This window comes from Sitophilus oryzae, unplaced genomic scaffold, assembly GCF_002938485.1.
Source record: "Sitophilus oryzae breed Bouriz unplaced genomic scaffold, Soryzae_2.0 scaffold_1498_pilon_pilon, whole genome shotgun sequence".
NCBI classification, from domain to species: domain Eukaryota; kingdom Metazoa; phylum Arthropoda; class Insecta; order Coleoptera; family Curculionidae; genus Sitophilus; species Sitophilus oryzae.
Window position 1 is genome coordinate 2,486,359 of NW_022146167.1, and position 24,459 is coordinate 2,510,817.

The following is a 24,459-nucleotide window of genomic DNA, read 5'->3' on the forward strand; positions in this document are numbered from 1 at the left end:
ATGTCAACAAAATTTAAGTTGGTATTCCGGCGACGATCCGAAAAAGAAATGTCGTCACCGAACTACACATGTGTAAATTTTTCCGATTAAATAATGGTTTTAATGAAAAAAACGTTTTAAAACCTAGATTTTAATTAGATTTACAGTTAACAAAGTGTTTAGTGCGGTGCCGTAATTTTCCGTAGCGCGCGAACCTAAACACCGAGTCGTTTTCGAAAAGTTAACACCCTTCAGTGAAGAAAAAAGGTGTCCATCGATTTTGTTGAATCATTCTATGCAAAAATGTTCGAGAGACATGAGACCCCGCGTAAAATAGCCTTAAATGAGCCTTAGTAAACCTCGGTAAGTAATAAGGTGGTTTTCTGGCGCACGGCCAAAGTTTAAAGAGGTCTTTACTAGACACCTGTGTACGCTATCGAATTTATTTGTTTATAAAAGAAAGTAGCTTTGTTTTTGCATGGGATAATCCGTTTACTAATTGACACTAACTTATTTAATTAAATAACTATATTTTCTTGTCGGGTTTGCAAGCATTTTCAATGTTATTCAAGTATTTTTACTGTAAAGTTTTGTTTGAAATGTATTTCCTCAATTAACCAATGTTATTTACATGGTTAAAACTATTATTTACTTATGCAACAAACTACTTGTATAGGCTACAGATATTTTAAGAAAAAATAAGGGTAACTGGTTCTTAATTGGCTTTAAACTAGTAGAATTATATCATTATTTGAAATACCTTGCCATGAAACTACTTACTTACATTCTTGGTTCTTTTTTCTTAATTGTATCTTGACTTAAAATAGAATCAGTCTATTTTTGTTTCTCGAAAGCGGCGTATTTTTAATTCGAATACCTTTCTAACTATTTTAAGCCTTAATACATTTTTTTCTAGAATGATTTAATATAAAAATCTGATAGTTTTGTCATACAGTAAAATCATAGTCATCTTAAGAACAATGTATCATCTTTCATCAGTGTACCACCTACGAAGATTTTATTTTTACATATTTCTGATTACGAAAATGGTTTTCAGATTTGATGTAAACAGGTTACTAAATTAATCTCTCTTTCATTCCTGTCATAATAACTTGAACATAGAACCAGCAGTGGTGTGTTTTTTATGAATATATTTAGATACATAATTTTAATGTAGACATTTCTCATACATAGCTGGTTTTTATGTGTAATGCATGTATTAATGTGTATTTACATCATCACAGTATGATTCAATTAAATTTATTGTACAGGGTGTCCCATTTTCGTATGTTTTACAGGCTTTCTCGCTTATTAGTAGAGGTACAAAGATGGAATTTTTTAAAATAAATGAAAATGCATTTTTCAAATTCGCTCTGTATTTCAGGAACTGTAAAACGCACGATATGTTGGGTGTTGGGACACCCTGTACAGGGTGGGCCAAATTGGACGCTTTGAAAGGGAAACATCCTTTTTTAGAGGAGCTAGATGAAAACTAATATTGGTGTTTGGAGCTCAATTTTTATCAACAACATGATGGTGAAAACCGCCCATCGATATCTGTTACCGTTTCGGAGTTACGGGGTGTTTTTCAAAAATGTGCATTTTTATCATTTATCAAACCGCTGTAACTTTTTTGCTATAGAAAATGTTGTATTTTAATAAAACAATTTCCAAAGCACCTTTCTACATAGAATTTAATGGTTTAAGTATATTTTTGTTTTAGAATTATTATTTTAAGAATTATGAACAGAAAATTTGATTTTTTATATGCAACACCTCGTATATTTTTAATTCATTGAAAAGAATTTAAAATTACCTTTTCAAAAATATAGAATACTTAATATTTTACTCGATTCCTCTTGGAGCTGGAGAGTTTCTAAAAATTCGCCCACTTGGAATAAGTAGGCTTTGAAAGGCGCCGGCTGTAATGCCAAAAAAATTCTAGCTGTGAGCAGCAATTAAAACGAAAATAATATTTGCAATGAGAGATGCAGAATTTTATAACAATTTAAACTATATTTAACAACACATTTAAACTTCAATAACAATAAAAATAAATAGCAAACCAAAACATGAAATTTTGCTATAGGTGTTCGACATATCGACCGTCTTCTGTTATGGACAGACGGGACCTTTTTTGAACATTTCTCGCGGAATTCATTAACTCAGTGGAATAAGAACCTTTATTCTTCCGTAAAGATAAAAAATCCATAGGCACCAAGTCCGGCGGCCTCGACGGTCAACGGCTGGAACCTTGGTTAGCTATTCAATAATTATTATCGAAATTGGCTGCAAAAATTTGCTGATAACTTCAGTGTTTTGAGACGGTGCCTCGTCTTGCTGGAAAAATATGTATATGAGTTCCATTAGGGACAGATCATCAATAAGGGGTCCAAAGCCTACTAGTTAAAAAGTGGCGAACTTTTAAAAATTCTGTATTTCGAAGGGGACTATAATAAAATATCAAGTGTGCTATACAGGGTTGTTCACCACATACGACACGGAGTATTGTAGCTAAATGATGAGATTTTTACAAATTGTAAGTTTTGGGTTCGATGAAGGACTATTAGAGGTACAATTTAAAAATAATTTTACAAGATACAGAGTGTCCCAAATAAGTAAAAAATATCAAGTTGTATTTTTTTAAATGGAACACCCTGTATATTATTACATTTTTAGTTTCTACGATTAAAATAAAGGTAAATTTGATTAAGGTATATTAACCTTACCGTTTTTGAAATATTTTCAATTTTGTGAAATTGCAGTAAAAAATTTAAGGCTTCATTTCTCCAAGGGCATCAAAGTTTTTAATACTAAATATTTACTGAAGTTTATTTACTGATCAGTTATTTTGTTGCAATAATAAAAATAATACTACCTTATACAGAGTGTCTAAAAATTTATTTTAAATAATTATTAGCTTCAAACGGCAATAACTTGTTTAATTTAAATGGAACACCCTGTATATTTTACGAGAATCAGATGCACAATTTAATTGTCTATCAAATTATATTATACCATTTTTTGCCTATCTCTTTAAGTTTCCGTAGAAAATGCATTTTCTTGTAATTTAGAACTTATTTATCAATATACCCATGGACTATTGACATTTTAGATTATTTTTAAAGATGTACCAAATTTTTAAAGAGTACAAATACTAATATTGTCGATATAATTCGTTTATTTCATTAAAAAATAAAAAAAAAACTGTTTAAATATTTGTTAATTGCTCCAAATACTAAAAAACTGAATTTTGTATGGGCATTAGACCGTGTGATAAAAAGTAACACCTTAAAAATGATATTTCATTTTTTAATAAATGCTTATTTATAACAACAGAGACTTTAATTTGATAACCTATTATTATATTGATTTCTGACTCAAATCCACATTTATTTATAATAATTTATTAACGAACACAATTAAGTATGTAATTAATTAGTATATGGGCGGAAATAATGGTGTTATATTTAATTAATGGTATACTCTTTTATAAAGATTTAAATAGTTTTCTTTTTGGATACAAATGGGCTAGTAATATTATCGTTTTGCTAAAAACGATAATATTACTAGTCTGTACATTTTGTACATTTGTTGCTTTAAAAACAATCTAAAATGTCAATATTCCATGGATATATTGATAAATGAGGTCTAAATTATAAGAAAATGCATTTTCTACGAAAACTTGAAGGGATAGGTAAAAAATGGTATAATACAATTTGATAGACAATTTAATTGTGCATCTGATTCTCCTAAAATATACAGGGCATTCCATTTAAATTAAAGAAGTTATTGCCGTTTGAAGCTAATAATTATTTAAAAAAATTTGAGACACTCTGTATAAGGTAGTATTATTTGTATTATTGCAACACAATAACTGATCAATAAATAAACTTCATTAAATATTTAGTATTAAAAACATTGATACCCTTGGAGAAATGAAGCTTTAAAATTTTTACTGCAATTTCACAAAATTGAAAATATTTCAAAAACGGTAAGGTTTAAGTATAATAAACCTTAATCAAATTTACCTTTATTTTAATCGTAGAAACTAAAAATGTAATAATATACAGGGTGTTCCATTTAAAAAAATACAACTTTGATATTTTTTATTTATTTGGGACACTCTGTATCTTGTAAAAATATTTTTAAATTGTAGCTCTAATAGTCCAACGAACCCCAAACTTACAATATGTAAAAATCTCATCGTTTAGCTACAATACTCCGTGTCGTATGTGGTGAACAACCCTGTATTTTTGGAAATGTAATTAGTTCTTTTCAGTTAATTAAAAATATACAGGGTGTCCCAAATGAAAAATCAATTTTTCTGTTGGTAACTCTTAAATTATTAATTTTTAAAAAATTATACTTAAACCATTAAATTCTATGTAAAAAGGTGCTTTGGAAATGTTTTCATAAAAATACAAAATTTTTCATAGCAAAAAAGTTACAGCGATTTTTTAAAAATGAAAATTTTTGAAAACCACCCCGTAACTCCGAAACGGTAACATATATCGATGTGCGGTTTTTACCGTCATATTGTTGATGAAAATTGAGCTCCAGACACCGATATTAGTTTTCGTCAATCTCCTATAGAAAAGGGTGTTTCCCTTTATAAGCGTCCGATTTGACTCACCCTGTACATAATGGTTCATTAATCACATTACGTAAGAAGAAAACATTTGGGGAAAATTACATCTTGTTTTTCTTGGACACATTATTAATTTTAGCGGTTATTTTTAAAAGTAATTATAATCAGATTACTTTAAAATGCACAGCTTTGTTAATTTTCAACTCACATCCAACACAAACGTTTTCGCACCTATTTGGAATTTATTTAAATAAAATTATGTAAGTAGCAAACCGTTGAATTTAAAATTCAAATTGATTCAAATAGAAAATTTGAATTTCTTGGTCTGTTATAGGACAATGTGAGTGACCGCCTAGTAGTTTATTTACTAATTTGTTAATGAGCTTTAAATAACAAATTGATTTTGCTGTTTTATTTGTAAATTTTATCTATTTGTGTTTGTTTATTGTTGCAAAACAGAAAGCGTTAAGCTATCAAAATATTTATTTTATGTAAAATGTTAATGGGTTTAGAGTCTACAGATACAAACTTCTCCAGTAGTAGCTTTTTAAACTAGCTTCTACATCCTACTAGTCAACTCGCATACCCAACAATGTTGCCGTTTGTTGTCCCTTAATTTCGCAGTTCTGCACGCGCATATACGATAAAGGTACGCGCACATTGACCAGAGCTAGGGATGGGTAAATTTCATTTTTCACTTTATGTTGAAATTTCATAATGAAATTTTCACTGAAAGACTGAAATTTTGGAAATTTCAGTAAAAATTTCAAAATTTCAAATTTTCAGTGAAAATTTCATAAATTTCCTGAAATATTGGCAATTAAATATTTCACCTTGGAAATTTCATTGAAATTTCATGAAAATTACAATTTTGTTTTAAAATTACAGAAATGTTTTTCTAAACGAATTGCATTTTTGTAATAAATTTCATTACAAAATATGCACTTTACTTTTTTGGTATTATTTTGAACATTAGAGAAATATTTCCAAATACTATTTTTGGGCTTAACCATTATTTCTTTAAAAATTGGAATCAACACAGGTCACAAGTAGGTAAACAGGTCACAGAATAAACTTTATGAAATGTGAAACACAAAAAATGCACAAAAATAACAAATCTAATAATACATCAACATTTTCAACACAAATCATAACCTCTATCTATCTACATTTACTGCGGTTTTTCATTTGTCAATGTCAAGCGCCGGTCCTCTTCAGACGCGCAAGTACCTAATCGAGAAAATCAACGATCGATACTTACGTCGATACGGTCGACATACGAACACGATAAAGGAGTTCGCGAGGTTTATGAAAATTTCACTTGAAATTTCACCTCTATGCTGAAAAATTCGAATTGAAACTTTCACTTGAAATTTCAATGAAATTTCACTTTTTTAAAATAAGAAAATTTCACATTGGAAAAGTTGCCGACATGAAAATTTCATTTGAAATTTTCAAGTGGCACAACCCTAACCAGCTGCACGCGCCGCACGAGTCGCACTTTTTTTTCTTGTTGCGCACACTAAGCCGTACCGAACGCGTCGCACGCGCCGTACTATTCGCTATTTTGTTTCTTTTTCCCCCTACTACACCCGTATTTGCCAATCGAATTCCTCATCAGTCGCTTCCGGAGTCCTGTCTGCGGTGATAAGCGTGTTTTTTTTAATATTTCTCGGCAATACATGACAACGAACAAGAAATAATTATGAGCCCCTTGCTAATAGAAGAAGAAGAAATCACGAGAAAGAATCGAAAGTTATAGGTTCACAATATTTGCAAAAATCCACGTTATTTCCATATTTAATTGAGGATGAACTAAACATTTTTCAATATTTCAATATGAGCCATGAAAAATTGAAAATTGCATTGGAAATTAAAAATGATAAATATTCGTCAGATCAGTCAGGTGCAAGTTTGTTGTCATCAGCATTAATTTCTTTTAATAAACTGCAAAAATGTTTATATTCGTCAACTAAAGAAGGTTTAACATCCGCTTGGTACAATATCCGTAGATTCATAAGACATTTTAAATTGTCATCATTGATGTCCATATCCAATAAACAATTAAATTTTTGGCATATATTAAGGAAGTCTTCAAACCGATTCTCTAGAGTACCAGTTAAAATGTCTAAAGTACCATAAAACACTGATATCTTGAAATTATCTTCAGAATTTTGATGTAGGTAATCATTCTGGATTTCATCATGAATTTTTTTTATTCTTCTTTGTCTTTTTGTGGAAAATGATGACGTAGGTATTGCATTTATTTGCCAAAATAGTAGCCTGTTTTTTAAAATTTTCAAAATATTTTTCACTTCGTAATGATTTGAGATCTAGTTACCGTAGTAATCATATGAGCAGCTGTACATAAGTAATATATACGTCATTTTTTTTTATCTTGAAGAGCTAAGGGCACGGTAGGGCACCGTTTGTTTTTGCGTTAAATTTAGTTTTTTTAATTTTCTCCAAAGGGCACCAGAGGCGCTAAGCGCATAGAGGCGGAGGGGGCGTTCGCCCCCCCTGGCCCCCTATACGACACGCCACTGGCAAACAATTTTTTTTTCGGTCGATGCGGCGCGTGCGGCTCTGGTCAGTGTGCGCGTACCTTAATCGGTCGGATATTTCGCATGCAACCTAAACAAAAAAAAACTTACCCCAGAGATCAACAAAGGCAATCAAAACACGCCTACGGCGTGATATTGTTTAGAGCCTTAAATCCTAACGTTTAAAACTAAATACTGTTATCATTATTAAAATTTATAAAGTGTTTAAAAAGAATCTATTACTATTAAGTAGGGATATCTCAAGCAGATTTCACAATAATAAATACATTAACTTTATTATTTCACATATCGCTTCGGCGCCATAAACATTTGAGATTGTTTACATAACAACAATTATTGTGCATTAAATCTGCAGCATTCCGTTTCTGTTTATTTGTTTTTGCTTTTTGCACCGTTCTTAATGGTTTGATTTCTCTTTTGAAAATGTTTATTTTGGATTTCGGCCTTTACATATTCGCAATCATAATATTTAGATCTGACTTTTGTGTGCGGTATACGTACTTTCATGTCCAAACCTTTGTGTTTTAATTGCATATTTTACTTGTTCTTATAAATGGCAATTCGTTATTCTATTCTTTTACACACTTTAAATTTACATGTTTTTCAAAATTCAATATATTTTGTTCTAGCGGACCAATTTTGATGATTTTTTAAGCAGTTTGTAGCTAAATTCTTTGACTTGTCTCTTTACAAATTAAAAATTAAAATTTTCATTTGTCTATTATACGAGGGAAACTCTGTACATATATACCCGGTATATCGTATGTATCTAACGGTATCTTTTAACCGGCCATAAAAAGACACGAAATAAATTAGACGATCAAATCTATTTTTCCAAGGCTCCTTGGTTAAATACAAGAACAGTTAACCTAATAGGACTGCTCATTCAGCCGAAAGTGTCTACCAGATGCATGCGAAAACTCTTCGCTTTGTGACGTCATTGTAGTCCTTGTCATGATAGTGTGTGTATTATTGGTTGCCGTAGGCAAAACATTCATTATTTAGTTTATTTATTTAAACACCTTATATGAATTCAGTCTAGAAAATTAATTATATAAATCGTATTAAATATCGCATCACCTTTTGCAGCCATTCTTTCTAGAGTACTTCCATATTTTGCTTTAAATTAATTAATAAACAATATCGTAGGCACTTAGTAACAATCCACAACACAAAATGAACGTATTTATAATCTCCATAGCTCTAAGAACTTTAAAAACACCTTTTTCACATTTAAAATCGACAAAATAATTAACTCAAAGTTTCTTAGCTGTTATTTTTATTAGCTTACCATAGGCAACCAATAATACACACTATCATGACAAGGACTACAATGCCGTCACAACTGTCAGCTGAAGCGCGGGAAGAGGCGAACGTACGTCTTAAGCTTGTTTCATATAGACGCGAATCGCGAATTGCGATTTTGCGAAACTGCTCTCATTGGTCCAATTTTAATGATCATGCAGCGCTGTCAGAAATTTTAAGATTTTGGCGATTCGCAAGATTTAAAATTTGGGGGGCGGGAAAGTTAAAGTGTTTTCAACTTTTTGCGAATATTCGCGCGATTTTAAGGTTCGCGTTTGCGCAGAATGGTGTTGTGATCCGGTTATCGATTATTGTGACGACGCTGCCACAAAGTACCAAAGTACAAAGCTGGTACAAAGTAACTGAAAGCATTTCTCCAGGTGAAATGGGTTCTCGTGTATGTTTTTGATATATGGTGACAATTTTTCAACCAAGTTATCAAACTCCTGTACAGACAATCTGTGAAAATTCTGAAAAAATTTGTCCTCATTTCTTGAATTAAATTGCGATAAGCACCTTGTTGCTTATGAAATTTAAATATTTCACATGTCCCAAATGACCTATAAACCCGTTCTATTCTACGTTTTAACAATGAGTAAATGGCAATTTTGCACCTTCTGTTCCAATCCCACAATCGTAATCAATATTCATAATCATTAAACAAATTTAAACTCATATTGTATGCTATAAAATATAAAATAAAGATCGTAAACACGAATAAATATGTATAAAACAAATTAACTTATCTCAGGTTATGATTTTTTTTTGGTAACTTTCAGTGGAGCAAAAATGAAATGTCCCTAAAAATTCGCGACTGTATGAAATAGGTCCAAATTTTGCGAATATTTTTTGGCGAATCGCTTTTCGCAATTCGCGATTCGCGTCTATATGAAACAAGCTAAAAGCGAGAGAGATAACTTAATTTGTTTTTATTCGTGTTTACGATCTTTATTTTATATTTTATAGCATACAATATGAGTTTAAATTTGTTTAATAATTATGAATATCGATTATGATTATGGGATTGGAATAGAATAAGGTGTAAAATTGCCATTTACTTATTGTTAAAACGTAGAAGAGAATGGGTTTATCACAAAACACATACACGGGTTTATAGCACAGGTTTATAGGTCATTTATGGGCCATTTGGGACATGTGAAATATTTAAATTTCGTAAGCAACAAGGTGCTTGTCGCAGTTTAATTCAAAAAATAAGGAAGAAAAATGAGAAAAAATTTAGGAATTTTCACAGATTGTCTGTATAGGAGTTTGATAACTTGGTTGAAGTTGAAAAATTGTCGCCATATATATCAAAAACATATTATGTACGAGAACCCATTTCAACTGGAGAAATGCTTTCAGTTACTTTGCGGCAGCGTCGTCAAAATAATCGATAACCGGATCACAACACCATTCTGCGCAAACGCGTACCTTAAAATCGCGCGAATATTCGCAAAAAGTTGAAAACACTTTAACTTTCCCGCCCCCCAAATTTTAAATCTTGCGAATCGCCAAAATCTTAAAATTTCTGACAGCGCCGCCATGATCAGTAAAATTGGACCAATGAGAGCAGTTTCGCAAAATCGCAATTCGCGATTCGCGTCTATATGAAACAAGCTTTATGAGAACGAGCAATCCTATTAGCACAGAATATCTAGCTACGCAACAGAAAAATACTCGAAATGAAAGAGCTAAAATTGCACAAATAGAATACTAGATGGCGCGACAATATCATAATCAGAATATAATTGGAAATTTTCAACTTTCGGTTTTGGATCGACGTAGATCGACGGCACGTCGACGGCCTTGAAGCTCGGCTAAAAATGCACAGTTGCCAGATTCAAACAGACTTTAACTGGCATCCCATTCTTTTTCTGGTGTATAATAATTCCTTTCTATTCTTCGTTTCTTGTCAGATACACTTATATTAATTATTCGTTTGGCTTTTAAAATAGTTTTAATTTTAAGTATATTATTAGAAAACATATGCTCTCAAAATACATTTTTAATATATCTACACTACTTTATTATGTTAACTAAGAAAATAACTTTAACTACCTTTAAAATTAATAATATACAGGGCGATTGATAGTGATATTTATTAATGCTGAAACGTTAGTAATGAAATATACGTTTAATAATAATGGAAACGATTTATTAAAATGCAGTACAAAAAATGTTAATTGACTAAAAAATACTATAATAACAATTTTTTTCTGTTTGCCACGTTATTTATATAGACCTAGGTAGATTTTAAAAAGTGACACAGGTACAATTAATAATATATTACTTAAGCATAAAAGTTGCTGTCACCGACATCGTACAATAAATTAAAATTCATAAAATAAATTAAAATTATTAATTAAACAAATCTTTATAAAGAAACGCAAGTATATCAAATTTGGGCCCAATCGAACGCCAGGAAATGGTATCGTAATATGGTACTACATTATGGTACCCCTTGATATGCTTCATGCTTCCATAATATTGCAATGTCATCAAAAATACGCAAGTATAATCAAATATAAGCCCAATCGAACGTCAGGAAGTGGTATCGTAATGTGGTACTATATTAAGGTACCACTTTATATATGCATCATAGTAGATGCATCATAGTACCATCATATTACAATGTCACCGAAGATACTTACTATACCAAGTTAAGCCCAGTCGAACGCCAGGAAATGGTATCGTATATGGTACTATTATGGTACCTCTTGAGTTGCTTCATGGTACCATAATATTGCAATGTCATCAAAAATATGTAAGTATATATCAAATATGAGCCCAAATGAACGTCAGGAAGTGGTATCATAATGTCAAGAAAAATGGCGCATCCGCCAGAAATTAAAAATGTATTACTGGTTGCTTGCACAACCGCAACGTATCCGCCAGAAATTAAAAGACTTTTTCAGGCGCCATCTTTTAGTCAAGTCGAGAAGTAAGGGAATCAGACAATAGAATTGTCTGGTATGAAGAAGTACGCTTTCCGAGAATTGGGGAAATTTCGAGAAGCAGTCAATAGAGTATATAAGCCGGAGCCATCGACAACTGAGAAAGTTTTTGAAATTTGAATATACCGCGTGGAAATTGAAAATCGGACAATTTGGTGAAGGAATCTTATAAATAGTTAGTTTGTTGTGTGTTATAAGTTAGTAATTGTGTATAAAGTGAGAAAAATAAATTCGTTAAGTATTTTATTGTGAGTTTAAATTAGTGGACCCACGGAATCCGTAACAATTGGTGTCGGAAGTGCGATTCAAGAGGATTTTAAGAAGAAATTAAGTGGATTGGAAGATTTTTAGACCCAATTAGAGTATTTTTATGGTTGGTACAAGAGAACAAGCGAAGAAAATGGAAGAAGTAAGCAAATTATTGGGCGATTTTATGGAGAATATGAGAAGAGAGAAGGCAGAAGAACAAGAGAGGCTGAGAAAAGAAAAAGCAGAAGAGCAAGAAAGACTCCGTAAAGAACGAGAAGAAGAGCGAGCCCGACTAGAAAAAGAGAAAGAAGAGGAACAAGACCATCTACAGAAAATACTTATGGAAAATCAAGAGAAAATGTTAGAAGGTTTAGAAGCCCGTCAAAAGAAAGAGAAACAGGAAGAACAGGACCGGCTTGAAAAAATTTTCCAAGATTTGAAAATTCAACGACAACAAGACAAAGAAGAAGAACAGGACCGGCTTGAGAAAATTTTAGGCAATTTAGAAATTCGTCAGAAGAATGAATGGAGGGAAATTTTAGAAGATATAGAAACGCGCCGCCAGAAAGAAAGACAAGAAGATCAGGACCGTCTTAAGAAAACTTTAGAAAATCAAGAAATTCGACTTCAGAAAAGCTTGGGGGAACAGCAACAAGCAATGTTGGAAGTACGTTGCCAGGAACAGCAGAACCACTTCCAAGAAGCCGTAGAAGATCTGGAGGAGCGCCTTCAGCAGAAGATAGAAAAGTTGGAGATGGACCTACGGAAGACCAAGGTACAAGTAAGGACACCTGGCGTTCCGGGAACTGCGAACCTTAAGGCCCCGACCTACGATGGACAAACCACCTGGACGATGTACCACCGCCAGTTTGAAGCAGCGGCTGCTGCCAACGGATGGACCGACCAGGAGAAAGCAGCGGCACTTGTCATCGCGCTGCGTGGCCCTGCCCTGGAACTGCTGCAAACTATTCCTGCAGCCCAACAGCAGGAATACCAAACTTTGGTTGCTGCACTGGACAGAAGATATGGCGACCAACATCGACGCCAACTTTACCAGGCCCAGATCAAGACACGCCTGCAGAGGTCCGGAGAGAGTCTGCAGGAATTTGAAGCAGACTTACGTCGGCTGGTACACCTAGCGTATCCTGAAGCACCGGAAGGATTTAGGGGAACTCGCTGCTCAGTGCTTTATCAGCGGACTGAGGGACAATGAATTACAGAGGGCGCTGCAAATATCGCGATTTTCTACCAGCAGCGAAGTACTCGTCAGGGCGCTGGAAATAGAAGCTGCATTTAGCGCCATTCCTAAACAGAAGATAGGCTCGGTAACGGTTGAGGAACAGCCAAAGAGTTCTCACATACGTTTGGAGGAGATGTTTAATAAACTATGTGAATTACTAGTGAACAAAAGAGTCAACAACACCCAGACAGAGAACCAAAGAAAATTCCAGGATATGAGGTGCTATGGATGCGGCAGGAATGGCCACATCAAACGAGATTGTCGCATCCAAATGCGATTCCATTCACCATCCAGAGAACATCGGCACATCGGAAGATCCCAAGACATAAGTTGCTATGGATGCGGCAGGAATGGCCACATCAAACGAGATTGTCGCATCCAAATGCGATTCCATTCACCATCCAGAGAACATCGGCACATCGGAAGATCCCAGGACATAAGTTGCTATAGATGTGGCAGGAATGGCCACATCAAACGGGATTGTCGCATCCAAATGCGATTCCATTCACCATCGAGAGAACATAGGCACCAGGAAATCAACACTAATGAGCGAGTATTGGCTGAAGAAAACAGAGCCCCTAGGATGTTTTCCGTTAGGAGTCTAGGAAAAACCGCTGACAGTTTGGTGATCAACGGGAAGGTCAATGGTAGAAGAATTCGAATGACTGTGGACACAGGCGCTATGGTATCGTTGGTGCGGACTAACTCGGTGCAAGGATTGAAGATGATGCCTCTTAGAAGAAGAGTGTATTTACGTACAGTTACGGGGGAAATGGCCGTTGTACGGGGAGAGGCTTTCATGGAATTGGAGTTGGGGAATTTGAAGTTTCGGCATAGCGTTTTAGTGGCAGACATTGAAGATGATTTTATCATGGGTATGGATGTGATCAGTCAACATGGTTTTTCGTTTGATCACCATAGAAACATCCTGAAAATCGGAAATGAGTAATTTTCTGTATCTAAAGAGAAGAGACCAGGAAATATGGAAGAAAGATCATCGAAAATTGTGATGATACCTGGTGATACCAAGAAGACTGTGTTCGGGAAACTAGAGAAAACCGTTGGGTGCCGTGTAGGACGGGTACAAATTATCGACAACGAACCGGATCGACGACGAGCTACCTTGGGCAAGAAAATGCAACATCGCGAAAGCACTATCAGAATAAGGAGTTTTAAGCTTGGAGCTGATGAACAGTGGACGACGGCACAGTTGAGGAAAGATCAAATGGAAGATCCAGACATCGGAGCAATACTACGGCTCAAGGAAGGTAACGACGAGAGACCACCGTGGCAGGATATTGCGGACAGAGGGCTCGTTTTCAAAGCTCTCTGGGCTCAGTGGAATTCACTGGTTATTGAGAATGGATTGTTAAAGCGCACGTGGGAAAGTGCGGATGGCAGGACAGTAACAACTCAGTTACTGGTACCAAGGAAGAAAGTTACCCAGGTATTGGAAGAAATTCATGGTGGTAGAACTGGAGCCCATCTTGGGGTAAACAAGACCTTGAGCAAGCTGAGAGACCGTTTTTACTGGGTGGATTATTGTGAAGATGTTAAGAAATGGTGTCAACGTTGTAAGATTTGCGCAGCTAGACAAGGACCAAGTACTCGATCTGGAGGAAAAATGGAACAAGATAACGTTGGACTGTCGTTCGAAAGAATCGTTAGGAAGGAAAGATTATTGGGAATTCATAAGGCCGTGAGAAGTAAGATTACGCTAGCCAGTGACCGGATGAAAGCTCGTTACGACCTCAGAGCTAATTCTACGGGATTTCAACAGGACGATCTGGTATGGTTATATAACCCACAGCGCAAGAAAGGGAGGTCCCCAAAGTTAACTCCAGCATGGGAAGGTCCTTATACAGTCATCAAGAGGATAAATGATGTTGTGTACCGGATTCAACGCAGCCCTAGAAGTAAGATGAAAGTTGTTCATCTGGATCGATTGAAGAGATACCAGACAGGAAACCTTGATCGGGACGATCAAATTTGAGAAGGGGGCAATGTCAAGAAAAATGGCGCATCCGCCAGAAATTAAAAATGTATTACTGGTTGCTTGCACAACCGCAACGTATCCGCCAGAAATTAAAAGACTTTTTCAGGCGCCATCTTTTAGTCAAGTCGAGAAGTAAGGGAATCAGACAATAGAATTGTCTGGTATGAAGAAGTACGCTTTCCGAGAATTGGGGAAATTTCGAGAAGCAGTCAATAGAGTATATAAGCCGGAGCCATCGACAACTGAGACAGTTTTTGAAATTTGAATATACCGCGTGGAAATTGAAAATCGGACAATTTGGTGAAGGAATCGTATAAATAGTTAGTTTGTTGTGTGTTATAAGTTAGTAGTTGTGTATAAAGTGAGAAAAATAAATTCGTTAAGTATTTTATCGTGAGTTTAAATTAGTGGACCCACGGAATCCGTAACAATAATATGGTACTATAGAAGGTACCAATTTATATGCTCCATGGTGCCATCATATTACGATGTTACCGAAAATACGTAGTATACAAAGTTTAAGCTCAATCGAACGTCAGGAAATGGTAGCGTAATATGGCACTACATTATGGTACCCCTTGATATGCTTCATGGTACCATAATATTGTAATGTCATCAAAAATACGCAAGTATAATCAAATATGAGCCCAATCGATCGTCAGGAAGTGGTATCGTAATATGGTACTATATTAAGGTACCACTTTATATGCATCATACTACCATCATATTACAATGTCACCGAAGATACTTACTATACCAAGTATAAGTCCAATCGCACGCCAGGAAATGGTACCGTATATGGTACCTCTATCGTATATGGTACCTCTATGTACTATTATGGTACCTCTTGATATGCTTCATGGTACCATAATATTACAATGTCACTGAAGATACGTAATATACCAAGGTTAAGCCCAATCGAACGCCATGTATCGTAATATGGTACTATATTACGGTATCACTTGATATGCTTCATGGTACCATAATATTGCAATGTCATGAAAAATACGCAGTATATATCAAATACCGTATGATACCGAAAAAACGGCGTCCAGTTGGCTGGGAAAAGACGATCGATGACATTTCCCATATAAATTTACACATAAAATGACAGCGATTTTCATTTCATAGCCATTGCTAACGCCGTTTTTTCCCGATCATACGGTAGGCGAACTAATCGAACGTCAGGAAGTGGTGTCATAATAGTAGAACAATACTTATTATATTGTCGCCGAATTACAATCAAAATTCAGGATTCAGTTAGAATCAAACGTCAGGAAGTGATTTTAATTCAGCTCGTAAGATTTAACTCCAACTAACATGGCAAGTTAAATACTTAAACGTTTGAAAAAAGAGCTCTTAATATGTTTAAATGATGTAGCAAATTTGAAGCTAGGCTTTATCAGGAAATATTACAATATAAATTACACAATGGCAACACTGCATAAAATTGTTTTCTTTTAAATTTATCGCCCTCTGTTATGTAGTAGTGAAACTACCGCATCAAAATATCTGATTTGGAGACAGACTTTTAAAGCCTGTCTCCTTTTGAGACCTACGATTTTATACATGTAACGAGGCTTCTGTTGCGTAGCTAGATATTCTGTGCTATTAGTTTACCGTTCTTGGGTTAAATATTAGTGTTTTTAACACAGCCATGGCACTCTAGATTGAAATTGAAAATACTACTTGTTTTTAAGCGAAAATGTCAAAAGTTGACATATGATATATCATTCTATTCAGTCATTTTCTATCGAATAAAGTAAAAATATAACACGGGAGCCATTTAAAAAGTTGTAGTCATTTCCGGTGAACCAAGAAGTGACCAAAAACAACTGAATACGTCAATCAATTCTAATTTATGTCATATACTAACATACCAAATTTTTGTATGTGATAAAATAAAAAAGTTATGGGGGTGAGCTACTTTTGACTTTTTGAGACGCACCCGGTATACTACCATACGATCGAAAAAAAACGGCGTCAGAGATGGCTTGGAAATGAAGATCGCTGCCATTTTCTATGTAAAAATATATGGGAAATATCATCGATCGTTATTTCCAAGAAAACTAAACGCCGTACTACGATCATACTGAATATTAGTCTAATTAATATTGTTTGATATTTCTAAGATTATTTCTTAAAGTTGACAAATAGACAAATTATAATCACTAATGCTTTTTGACCTCAGGTTTTACAACCTAACATTAGGATTTCTAACACTACTAATTATAATTTTATAGCAATCTAACAAATTAAATTAACTTACAGAAAGATAAATTTAGGTTAATTACATTTCATATGCATGCTTAGGTACGGGCAAAGGTATTTTTCTGGTTTCAAATCATTTTCGTTATGTATTTTCGTATGTTTTATGTGTCGTTTTTGGTATGTCGGTGCCGTCATAAACGTACTGTTTCTTGTCCTTGTAGGCTATGGACGGTGTGGGTGGGGGGAGGAGGCGCGTGGTTGCCAAATCGTCGGCTGAAGACCAAGCCTTGGATCAGATAGCCAAAGAGGTAAGTCTATTATTATTATTATCTATTATTGTTGTTGTTGTTCGTTACGTTTATTGTTATTTAGACGTTTTGGTCGGTAGATGGATAGATATAACTTTGTCTTTGTTAAATGCACCTATTTTTAATCTTTTGTGTATAGTGGAGATGAATTCTTCACGCAGATTGAGTCATCTTCGATTTGATATTTGACATCGTGCATTGTAACGCTGATGTTTAAAAAATCATACGGTATCTCCGATATTCGTGAAGATAGAAGATGCGGTTTGCACAAACCTGTGCCACTTTTTTGTCAAACGAAAGATGCCGTAAACAAAATTTTCATAGCTCTCTTCATTTCTGAGCTACAGGGTCTTTTTGAAAATTTTGCAATTTGGGACACCCCCTCTATCTCTGTTATTGTTAAAGGTATCGAGAAAGTGAAAACGGTTTATTCTAGAACTTTTTACGTAGAATACAGTGGCGTAGTCTGTTATTCTACGAAAATAATATTTTTAAAGATATGAATTAAAGTTATGTTTTCTTAAATGGAACACCCTGAATATATATAAATTATATGATCTGGCTTGCCGTAAGTTTCTCAAAAATATATATCACTCTATATTTATTTTCACTATTTACTGCAATATTTAAAAAAAATATATTAAAATATCATATTTATTAGTAGGCCATGATTGATAATAAAAGAAACTAAGGAATTATTAAAAGTATATACTGCTATCTGTCTCTTGTTTTATTTTGAGAGCCACTAATAAATTCTTTATATATTAGGAAAACTTAACTCTCTACCGCTATTTGTAAATCTTGGAAGCTATCGTATCAGAACTTTTAAATATTCCTTTAGCTAATTTACGTGAAATATACTTTCAGCAGATGGCGCTCCCCCTCATAAGTTATAACGACAATATTCGAATTTTGTTAAATTATAATTTCTCAAATCAATGAATTGGAACCAATGGACCCATATGATGGCCTCCCTGAGTCCTGGATTTGTCCTGTTTTGATTTCTGATTTTGGGGATTTTTGAAATATGAAATATATCGTGGCAACTCACACATTGTCGAACACCCGGAAAATGCTTCAATAATGCAAGCTTTGAGATATTTGCAAACCAATCCCGTTATAATAAATTCCTTTATGAAAAAAAATATAATCAAAGATTGAGTGGTAACATCAGTTCAAAAGTAAAATATATCAATTCCAAACAAAATTTTAATAAGTGTATGACTATTTTAATAAATACCATTTTGATTTTTTGTTATTTATCACGGCCTACTAATAAGAAAATTATATATTTTAAATATTGCCGTAAATTATGAAAATAAATATAGAGTGATATATATTTTTGAGAAGCTCACAGCAAGGCGGATCATATGATTTATGAATATACAGTTTTTTCAAATACATTTGAAAAAACATAACTTTAGTTCATATTTTCAAAAGTATATTTTTTGTAGAAAAACAGGCTACGCCACTGTAATCTACGTAAAAAGTTCTACAAGAATCAATTTTCACCTTCTCGATATCGTCCATAATAACGGAGATACGGGGGCTGTCCCAAATTGAAAATTTTTCGAAAAGACCCTGTAGCTCAGAAACGGAGAGAGCTATGAAAGGTTTGTTTACAGCATCTTCCGTTTGACGAAAAAGTGACACAGGTTTGTGCAAAGCGCATCCTCCTATCTTTACTAATAACGGAGATACCGTATATCAACTAATATAGGACACCCTGTATACTTTGTCTCATTTTCGTCTATTTTTCAGGGTTTCTCGTTTATGAGTACAGATAGAAAGTTGCGTTTTTCACATCACAGTGCTAGTTTTTTATGAAACTAAAAATGTTACACACAGATTTGTTCTAGGTTTCTGAAATACAGGGCGAATTAGCAAATGTTGCAGCCTTCTTATCGAAAAGGCGAAAACTGAGTCCCGTATATTTTATTCTGTAAACTTTGGTCCCGTAGAGTATTTTACGTAGAAACCAGTGGCGTAACTAGTTTCTCGCCGGGAGCTGTAATTTTCGAAATACGACTCAAACTTATGTTTTTTTTAAATGGGCCATTCTGTATATTATTTTTTTATTTTATTTGCCTTGGTATGAGCTTTAGAAAAATATAATATACTCTACTGGGTGCGGACTCAAAAGTGGCTCACCCCTATAACTTTTTTACTTTTTCAGATTAAAAAAACGAGATTTGGTATGTTAGTTTAGTACATGGCATAAATTAGGATTAATTGACGTATTCAATAATTGTTTTTGGCACTTCCTGTTTTACCGGAAATGACTACAACTTTTGATTTTTAAATGGTACCCGCTGCATATTTCTGCTTTATTTGATAGACACACTGATTAGAATGACATATGTCAACTTTTAACATTTTCGCATATGGTTTATTTGAAATTCTAAGATGATTAAAAATATAATTTGGGCATCTTTTAACCTTTTTTCCAAGGCTCCTTGAAGAAATTGGAGTTTTTAACACATCCGTGGCACTCTAGATTGAAATTTAAAATTTTGTTAAGCGAAAACGTCAAAAGTTGACATATAATATATCATTCTACTCAGAGTGTAATTTTCTATCGAATAAAGTAAAAATATATCGAGGGTGCCATTTAAAAATCAAAAGTTGTAATGAAGTGACCAAAAACAAATGAATACGTCAATACCAAGTCTCGTTTTTTTTATCTGAAAAAGTAAAAAAGTTATAGGGTGAGCCACTTTTGAGACGCACCCGGTATAACTTTTTAACATAAATAAACATAGTTTAAAAGAGTATTATTTTATTTAATTTAACCAGATAATTTTGCTTTCCATCATGTTATCTTAATAAACTGCACTAACAAAATGAACTTGTGCAGTTTTTAGGCAACTCGTTGTCGTGAAAACCGTATCTTTGTATCCCTACTCATAAACGAGAAGGCCCAAAAAACACACGAAAATGGGACACACTGTATTCTACAGATTTTACGAAATTTTCTGTTAAGACTATTAGAAAAATCTTCGCAATTTCTGAATGTTATTACTTTGAAGAAGTCGGTCAGTTCAAGCATCGCAAAAACGTATAGTAATGTAGGTCGCGAAATGAATCAACTCCCGAAATATTCACCGTGTACCGTGACAATAATTATGTAGACTGTGGCGGAAATCGCTTAAAAATAGGCCGAAAGATAGGGACACCCGAAATATCGCACTGACCAGGAAACTGGAACTCGGAGAATATATTTAAAGCGCTCCGAACAGTGCCAGAATTCTCAAAACTCGGTATTCAGTACGGTAAAGAAGTTTTGTTAACTAGGGTAGCCTCAAAACTCAAAACTGCCGTTTTTATTTGAGTTTAGGTCTATCTTAAATATTATTCATATCCAGAAAGATTTTCACGAAAACTTTATCTACGCTTGGTAGTTGATGCATATTTTAATCAATATATAGAGGGTGTACCAAAGTCGAGCCCCATCTGTGGGACTTGGGTCACTAGAAGAGATACGCGGTCAGTTAGAATTAGAATTAGAATAAGTGGGAGGGGGGTTAATCTCTGCGACCTTAGAGATCTATTGTGTCCCCCTTTCTTGAGTTATAACTCATCATACAGTCCCAGGACTTCCTACGGAGACCCGTGTCCCTCACAGTCGAGGAGCTACGACCCAGGCCGGGTAGACGAAACGGTAGCTTGTGTCGCCTGTTGGGTTTAGAGTAGGAGGTAGGCTCCCGACCCTTGGAGGAGGTGGTAGCTTGTATGCCACTTGCGGAGGATGGTTTCACGCAAGTGTCAGCCACCTCTCCTGTAGTTCTCTTTGGGTTTGGCCCCTTGGAACTTTCATTGTTACTGTGCCCAGTGTCGCTAGGGGGTTTCCCCACAGCTTCACCGGTGATGTTTTTATTACTATTATTATCAGATCAAATAGTGTTCCTATGAGTCGCTAGGGACAGTCGGTCCACTTCTACAGAGCCCCGCATGTAGAAGTAAGGGGTAAAATACAATGGGGTGACCCCCGGTGCCCCAAGGTTGAGGCTGTCCGTAGCCCCGCCCGGTATCGTTATATGTCTTGGTGCAATTCCCTGGCCACGACACTACAGTCAGGGACAAGACGATGAGTGAGATGCTTCTTAGACCAAGCCAAGTGCTAGAGGGGATTCCCCCCAGCACCTGACCAGGAGCTTCCCCACCAACAACAAGGTCATGCATCTCCTAGGGGAAGACGCGGTCAGTTAAATGGAGGCAAACTTGGAAGCACTTGCACAATTTATTGCTGTTTTTGAGCATTTTGATGCCCACCCAACTTTTTTGTGTTATCAGATTTTCAAACCGACTTTTCATCTTTATATTTCATCATATCATTCAGAAAAAAATCCTTCCCATTCAATGTCTTTAATTTCCAGACAACAATGTCTGGAAATGTTTTGTCTTCTCAGTCGACGACCCCCTAAATGGGAGGAAGGAAGCTTTGGCTCAACGCGTCTTTCTTTCCTAGGTGATTAACACGTGGAAAACAGAGGCGTACGAAACTTTTTTGTATTACACTTTTAGAGCTCTTGTAGTTTTGTATTGGTGAATGATATTTTATTAAATGAACGTATACACATAAAGTGTCAGATTGGTGATTACTATAGTCTGTCCAATGAAATGAGATATATGACAGTGACAGTTATTGTCTGTCATATGGGAAGTGTTAAAATGGTGTTAAAATTTGAGAGTATTTAGCGATGTCAGTGAAATTTGTTTGGGGTACTTTAAATGAAACACTATAAATACAGTGATAGCCAAAAGTATGGAAACTTTTTTAATTTGTCATTTATGCTGAGAAATTAAAATATGAAATAAAACGACTTATATAATCGTGACCTACAAATAATTTCCTACAAAACCTAATACATTTAAATAAAAAATTACAGCTATCAAAAAATATATAAAAAATTATGAATATTTTCTGGGTCAAAAGTATGGAAACTTAAGAAGAATGTTTATTAAAATTCAAGATAATATAAAGATTACTAATATTTAGTGGAATATCCCTTTGAATTAATTACTTCTCTACATCTTCGTGGCATCGAATTGATCAATCTCGTACAATCTTTACTGGAAATGGCCGCCCATTCAGTTTTTAGCACTTCCCATAGTTCATTTTTATTTGAAATAGAATGGCTTCGAATTTTGCTATCCAAATGGTCCCATAAATTTTCTATGGGGTTAAGATCCGGAGACTGTGAGGGCCAATCCATTAGTGGAACATTATGTTCATTTAACCAATTTTGAACAAACCGAGATTTGTGCTTGGGATCATTGTCTTGCTGGAACAACCATCTGAGTGGCATTTCTTCATTAGCATGAGGCAGCATATTATTCTCCAATATGTCTTTGTACAAAAAACGGTCCACTATCCCATCAATTTTAACAAGAGGACCAACACCTGAGCGAGAAAAATACCCCCATACCATTATACTCCCACCCCATTTTTTACTGTGGGCATCTGGTAGTTATGGCTGTACCGTGTACCTTTTGGTCTTCGGACATAACGTCTCCCGTCACTACCAAACAGTTGAAACTTGCTTTCGTCGCTAAACAGTATAGTATTCCATTTCTGATAAGACCAGGTGAGATGATCTTGAGCAAATTTAAAGCGGGCCATCCTATTTTTCTTTGATATTAGTGGTTTCTTCACCGCAACTCTTCCAAAAAGTCCCATGTCATCCAACCTTCTTCTCACCGTGCGTGTAGACACCGATATTCCCCTTTCACCCATTTCTCGAGAAACGTCGTTTTTCTTGGATCTCCCATTGATATTCTCTTCATTACTTTCATTGTCCTGTTGCACAACTTTCTTGGTCTTCCTGACTTAAAAGCTGTTGAAACGTTCCCTGTTTTATTAAATTTACGAATTATTTTCGAAACGGTGCCTTTTAAAATGTTTAAATTTTTACTTATTTGAATTTGTTTATAACCGCTCTTGTATAATTCAACTATTTTATTTTTTAAATCCGTAGAGAAATATTTAGACTTGGGCATGATGTTTATATTTATCTGAAGCAAATCGTACCGTTTATCAGCTTAAACTGAATAATTTTAATGTATTTATTTATGGTTTCCATACTTTTGGCCACAAGAAATCTATTGTTCTCCTACAAAAACTGCTAAACAGATTTTTTTCGCTGTGTAATTTTTGGAATACTTTTATTTGCTGATAAGCTGTTCATTTATATTCTTGAGAGTTTAAGCATAGCAATATTTTCTGTGATATTTTAAAAAGTAAAAAATTTCCATACTTTTGGCCACCACTGTATATTATTGAAATTTTTAAATTCTCTCCCTCTAATGCTTGCTAGATGACCAACCCATTGCTGTTTGACCATCTAAATAAACAAAAAAAGTCAAGTTATACTCAGATTAGTAATTAATAAAAATATTGACGAGATTTTTAATTTAGACGCTGCCACTGTAACGGATCGCATATTTCTTACCTTGTCGAAAAAACGTTTCGATAGCTTTCAATCTCTTTCAAGGTAAAAATAGGCCTCCCCTGAAGATAAAGACTAAATAAATGCGCACCTTTTAAAGCTTTTATATTTAGCAGCCAAAAAAATAAAAGTTGTCTTATCTATAGAAGTCCTCCCCTTTCAGGAAGTTTCAGGAAGAATGAAAATACAATGTCTGTCCGACAAGAGAATTTGTTTTCTGATTTACATGTATATTTACAATATTTTGGATAGATACTCGTTATTATCAGGTAACATTTAAAGCAAAAAAAGTCCACTTATTTCGCGACTTTTTCTTCTAGGATTATAATGGACGTCTCTGTTAAAAAAAGAGAGATGTTTTAGATGGTTTCTTCTTTTTTTTTGCTTCCAACGAGGGGTGGGGGAGACATATTTTTGTTGGTAAATACATTCCTAGAAATGAAGGAAAGGCTACTACATTTTTCGCCTAATTTTTTGATTTTGTCCGTCTGGATCCTAGTGTTTTTTTTGGTTTTATAAAGTGAGAAATTTTAATGATCTACTTCCGAAATAACTTAAAATCCGTTTTTCAACGAAGCAAGGCTTTTGTTTTTTTGGAAAATAGGAATCTGCC

General features: G+C 34.5%; 1 protein-coding gene across 2 annotated transcripts in view; it reads left to right on the top strand.

Moving 5' to 3' along the window:
• The first annotated feature begins 36 nt into the window (after positions 1 to 36).
• Positions 37 to 24,459, top strand: part of LOC115877744 (leucine-rich repeat flightless-interacting protein 2) — a 54,070-nt gene continuing 29,647 nt past the window's right edge. The window contains exons 1-2 of one of the 2 annotated variants that reach the window (XM_030894047.1): positions 37 to 342; positions 17,311 to 17,397. In XM_030894047.1, the coding sequence (XP_030749907.1) occupies positions 17,314 to 17,397 (84 nt within the window). In that variant the 5' untranslated portion in view covers positions 37 to 342; positions 17,311 to 17,313. The remainder of the gene's footprint in view (positions 343 to 17,310; positions 17,398 to 24,459) is intronic. The other variant, XM_030894048.1, reaches the window with a different exon arrangement.